The following is a 6,333-nucleotide window of genomic DNA, read 5'->3' as shown; positions in this document are numbered from 1 at the left end:
CCCAAATAGGTGAATTATTTAAAATTTTAGTTTCTTTTCACTCCAGTGAAACACTAGCTCGCCCATTTGAGTATATGTGTGAATTTGAAAAGAGAGAGGGAAAAAAATGGTTTTCGGGACGTGAGAAATTGATAGCTTTCAAGTGATTTATATGTACTAAAAAATTTAATCTACACATTTTATGTATGTGCTTAATTTTAAAAAATACGAAAATATAAGTTCTTATTAATTGTCTATACGGAATTATAATATATTCTTAAAATTCATTAACTATCCTTTTTGGAATTATTAAACTTATGACAATAGGAAAACGAACCACTCACTATGGTGGTAATAATCTCGTTGTCCTGCGGCTCGCCACACGAACCTTATCAAAATGTCTGAATTTGTGGTTGTGTCTCCTCGAACCTTAAAATAGGTGCCAGAAGTACGAGACAAGAATTATTGTTCTGCCCACATCAATCTCTCTCTCTCTCTCTCTCTCTCTATATATATATATATATATAATATATATATATATATCAATAAAAATATTACTAGTGTGGAACATATGCTACCCACAGGGAATATTTTATTTTATTTTTAATTTAAAATATATAACTTTTTTTAGTTGTAATCAACAATTCATAAAGTTATTATTAAAATCAACTACTATCCAAGAAGCCTTTGGCTTTGTTTGGAATGAAAGGTTTTGAAATGTGTGGTGGGCGTATGTGATGGGTCTTTAATATTATTATCGGAAAAGTTCTGAATTTTTTTAACGACTAGCCAAACATGTGTCTCAAACAATTCACGTATATATGTTCTTACAATCCCCACCTCACAATTTCATCTGCAGCTAAAAAATTTCATCACTCTAAACAATTGATGGATTTATTAATAAACTATGGTGAATATAAGGTTGCATGAAATTGTACATAAACTTATAAGCAATATCGATTTCTAATTATATGTTTCGGATTTAAACCCAAGTTAGACCGAACAAAACCCGTATAAATAAAAGTATAGTTTTATTAGATAAAAAAAAAAAGATATATAGCATAGGTGAAATCGAAAATAACTTAGGTAGTAAAGCACACATTTATTTATATATCTCATAGAAGTATTTTCACACACTGCATGCAGTGTAGCTTATATTCATGCCAGAGATATTAATTTAAATTAGCCAATATTTAGAGAGCGATGATCGACCAATCCCCTCAACAATATTCTCGTCTAGAGCTTGCGCATAATTATGGGGACATCGTGCTGTGGTTGCAGGAGCAATGTAACCATAGGTGAGTGTGCGTACGTTGGTGAGAGGTCGAAGCTGAAGTTGCGCAGAAACAATGTAATAAACGATTTGGCCTCTAAGGATGCCAAGTTTGCCCCAATGCAAGTTCGCACACCCCAGCCGAAGGGTAAGAATGCGGAATGACCATTGGCAGCTTTCAGCACTCCTTCAGCAAACCTGTCGGGCCTGAACTCATTCGCGTCGTCGCCCCATATTTTGGGGTCCCGATGCAGTAAAAGTACGGGCATCATTACCATTGAGCCTTTGGGTAGGACTAGGTCTCCCACGGTTGTTTCTTCTTCAACTACTCTTGTCAGCTCAATTGCTGGAGGGAACAAACGCAACGTCTCGTTCACAATCATATTCACCTGCACCAAAACGATGCGTATCATGGCACGTCAGCACAATAAAGAAAACCCTGATGGATGTGTGTAAACCTTAATTTATTGTACTTACGTATTTCAGGTTGGCAATGTCATCAGCAGTGATGTTCTTCCTGTCGCCCAAGAGTTGGAAAATCTCTTCTCTGGCGCGAACTTGCCATTGTTTGTGATAGGAAAGCATGATAATGGTCCAAGAGATGAGATTAGCAGTGGTTTCGTGACCAGCTACGTAGAACAGCTTGCACTGTTGAATGATCTCATAAATGGCGGCGGCACGACCATTCTTGTCTTTGATGTCTACTTCTTCTAGTTCATCCACTAACAAGTCAAATAAGTCGGGTTCACCTTTGTTTTCTCCTGCCCTTCTCTGCGCTAACCTTTCCTCAGCCATGTGCGTGAATGTAGCTGTTAATTCGTCCTCAATTTCGTTGGCCTTCTTATATTTCTTGAGAAAGAACCTAAACTCGTACATGTTCATAATGCTTAAATATTACAACTTGCACTACAAAAGAATTAATTTCTCGCTACATAATAAATGACAAAACTGAAAAACTATCACAAATCAGTAATATTAATTATGTTCAAACAAAACAAATGTGAAAACTTAATTTTTTATCATAACTAATTAATATTTTTTATGGTTTTAGCTGTGGCTGATTGTTTTGGCTTCACTTGCAAAAACAATAGCCAATTTGCGGAGCCATGGTTATTTGTATTCGCCATGATTTTTCGTTTGACATATTTCTCTAGTGGTGTCATGGAATATTAATGTTAATTAACTATATTAATTTCAAAAAAGTAATTATAATTAGCTTATATTATAGAGTAGGCGCATCAATGACTTAGTTAATTACATTTTTGGTCCTATAATTATGGGTATAATTTGGGACTTCAGTCTTATAAATAATTAAAAAGAACAAAATTGGTCAGAATTCTCAAAATTGTTTGGAATTATGACGTTATTTCCGGCCAAACGAAAACAGTGTACAAACCTAATAAGTTAAACAACTAAAGTGTCAAATAGCTATAATTGCAGGAGTAGCGAAGGGATTAGATAGATATGTGTGTGCTAGGTTTTAAAGAAACTTACTGCTCTCCAGGAATGATAAAAGGCTGAGCCTGATTGGAAATATGTGTGAGCTCGGAGATGATAGTGAAAGTCCTTTTGACTATTGGAGTGGGTGCGGTGCTGAACAATGCCCATGATACCACACAGCCTGTGTACTGTTTGAGATAAGGGTAAACATCAAGCGCAAGGGGAGATCCATCCTTAGGCATCATACTCGTCCATTCATCCAGAGTTTCCTGTCCCTGGTTTTGCATCGTACCCACTATCTCCTGTAATAAACAAACATCATTAATAATCAGGACTTGACAATTTGTAAGGGTTCAGCTGATCTGGATCATGACCTTCAACTTGTCCAAGTGAAAAGCCGGGTTCAGCTTCTTTCTGTTCTTGCTCCACTGTTCGCCTTCATACACAATTAGTCCTCCCACCAGCCTCTTGAATATCGGATTTGATGCCTTGAACGACTTTTGAAACGGAATGTATTTCGTCAATATAACTTTCATCATCTCCAGGTCGAAGATGAAAACAACTGGCTTCGGCCCCACCCATATGAATGATTTTTTACCTGTACGACATGTAAGAAAAATAAACACTAAGGCTCGATCACTAAATTGGGGGTGGCAGACGAATCGAGCGCTCGCGTGCCGGCTTAATTTTGAGCTTGAGCTCAATCCTCTCTGTTCATCTCGCGAATTTATTTTATTTTTTATATATATTTTTACTTTTAAAATTTTTATATATTTAATTTCATATTCAATACTTTATCAATTTTATACTCATAATTCACCATATTTATAATTATTAATCAATTTCATATATTTTATATTGGATAATAATAAATTATGGTACTTTTATTTATATATTTAATTTTTATTCAAAAATAAATTTAATCAACAACTTAATAAATTATAATATTTTTTATAATTGAAATTATTATTTAATATGACACATATAAATTTTATGTCATATTTTAATATATATTTGTATTGTGTTATACTTTTTTTTAATTGACAAATAATTCACTTATGATTTTTTTTTTATCAATTTTTGAGTTTTATATTTATATCAAGATACATACTATGCACTATACAATCTATTTTATTACTTATAAATTTATGTCGAAATTTAGTGATTCATATGAATTAATCTAAAAATAATGATAATAATAATAATAATGATGGTTGAACAATCTCAATTATTTTTATTATTATTTTATTATATATAATGAGATAAAAAAAGTTTAAACTATAATTACAATATCTTAAAATTCGAGCACACGATTCATACCAAATTTAAACATCTATAAGACTGTGTCCATTAGATCATATCAGACGGTTTGATTTAAAATCACATGGTTTGATTCACGATATCTCGATATCCGTATATCCAATAAGTCTAAAATTTTACCAAATGTATTTTCTGTAAGTTTGATTATATCTAACGATTTGATCTGAACTTTGATGGCTCGATTAACCATATTGTTCAATAATGTATGATGATAGTTACATCAATGTAATACTAATATTTATAAATATATAAATTTACTGCAGATTGTTAACATATATTAATCTCAACTATAAAATATTTTTATATATTTCGATTGCATTATTTTATATAATTGATACTGTTTATAATTTTTAAATTGTTCAGTATGATTTTTTTTTTGTATATTTTACTAATTATATTATTACTAAACTAATTAGTAGTTTATATTTATACCGATAAATTAAAATTTCATAATATATTTTGGTATATTTATAACATAGTATACATTATGCAATCTATTTCATTACTTATAAGTTATGTAAAAAAATTTGGTGATTTAATCTAATAATAATAAAAAATAAAAAAATAAAAAAAATTACCAAGCTCGAACTCGAACTCGTCAAATTGAGCTCGAGCTGACTCGTTGCCACCCTACACTAAACCAATCACTAGAAAAGAAAAAGAAGGTTAATGATAACGTCTTCCTTTGTTACTATTAGTAATTATAAATTTGTCACTCTTACTATCGGTCTGTCTTATTGTAATCTGAATTGAGACAGTGTCTTATTGTTGTCTGTCTTGTAGATACGCAATTATCCTAAATACTTTTGTTTGTTAGTCAGCTTAATGAAATTTGCTGATATCATCCTAAAAGTTGGTCTTAACTTTTTATCTTGTCCTCGGCCTGAATAACCGTAAATGATGGGAAATTTGTGATTTTGACATTAAAGTGAGTAATTTTATACTTTTTCATAATAGCAGGGTAGGGTGATGTAATTAAACTCAAAAAACAAGAGTTAGCGATAAAGAATCTAGTGATGTAAGCTAACAAATTAAATGCTTGTTAATTTTGGTCGTAATAATAATTTTAAGAGAAAAATAATTTTTTAATCCGTTAAGTATACCCAATTTTAGTTTTAGTTCTATAAGTATACCTATTTTTTATTAACTCCAATAACTTGAAAAATTGATTAGTTTTAGTCCTCCGATCAATTAGATTTATAATTTGCGCCAGAAAAGTGACATGGCATGACACCTAGATGCATTTTTGTTGATTTATAATTCTATATGGCTAAAATTATGATGTGGAAGACAAATTGACATCTGTTGGAGGGAAGAAATGTGACTTTTCTTCTCTCCAAACTTGCACAAAAGATGTCAACTTGTCTTCCACATCATAATTTTAGCCACATAAGATTATAAATCAACAAAAACGTATCTAGGTGTCATGTCATGTCACTTTTCCGGCAATTATAAATCCAATCGACCGGAGGATTAAAACTAATCAATTTTGCAAGTTACTGGAGTTAATAAAAAATGGGCATACTTATAAGACTAAAACTAAAATTGGGCATACTTAACGAACTAAAAAAATATTTTTCCCTAATTTTAATAGCGAGCATTATTATGTAAAAGTTGTAACCAGCAATCATTAATACTTCACAAAACTGACATATACATATATCTAAGACTGTTGTTTAATATTTCACTAATTAATATTATCTTCGATCATAGCAACCATTAATTACCAAAAGTTCATATACGAGGTCGTAAGAGGAATACCGTATGTCTTTAAGGTCTTGGTAATGAAGGGCAGGACACGAGGTGTAATGTCGTCGGTGATGCCGATGGGCTTGGAGTAGGTTTCCTTGAACATTTTGCCGGTTTCCCTGGCATCTCCGAAGAAAAACCTGTAAGGGTTGCCTATCAGGCCTTGTTTTCTTAGGATTTTCTCCAATTTCTTGGGCTGGAACCAATACGTATCCAGGAATCTCCATGCTGCCTGAAGCACAAGTGCCAACACTGCAACAATGAGGATAGATCCCAGCATATTGGTTACTGTTTGGTGAGGAAGATGAGGGACGCCTGAGTGCTATTTAAAGGGAACCTCGTACAGGAGGTTTACAATATAATTGGACCAATTTCACCACTTAGATATTCCTCGTAATTTTTTTCCCCACGAAAACATGCTCCTTGTGCGTTAAAAAAATGTGATATTCTAAATATTAATATATGCGGTTCACTCCCGTTGCAATAAAATATAATATTTATAATAATATATTGAGTAAAAATTTTAATATTATCACTAAAAATATATTAATATAATAATTTTGATATGATTA

The 6,333-nt window shown here is 32.0% G+C and overlaps 1 protein-coding gene across 1 annotated transcript; it reads right to left on the bottom strand.

Moving 5' to 3' along the window:
• LOC105171624 (cytochrome P450 CYP72A219-like) lies at nt 1,046-6,072 on the bottom strand. Its single transcript, XM_011092789.2, has 5 exons — nt 5,774-6,072; nt 3,067-3,290; nt 2,747-2,994; nt 1,730-2,114; nt 1,046-1,641 (listed from the first exon to the last, which is right to left on the bottom strand). The coding sequence occupies exons 1-5, from the start codon at nt 6,039-6,041 to the stop codon at nt 1,216-1,218; spliced, it is 1,551 nt and encodes a 516-aa protein (XP_011091091.1). The 5' UTR covers nt 6,042-6,072; the 3' UTR covers nt 1,046-1,215.

The sequence above is a fragment of the Sesamum indicum genome, linkage group LG10 (assembly GCF_000512975.1).
Source record: "Sesamum indicum cultivar Zhongzhi No. 13 linkage group LG10, S_indicum_v1.0, whole genome shotgun sequence".
Classification (NCBI taxonomy): Eukaryota; Viridiplantae; Streptophyta; class Magnoliopsida; order Lamiales; family Pedaliaceae; genus Sesamum; species Sesamum indicum.
This window is presented reverse-complemented; position numbering and strand designations above follow the sequence as displayed.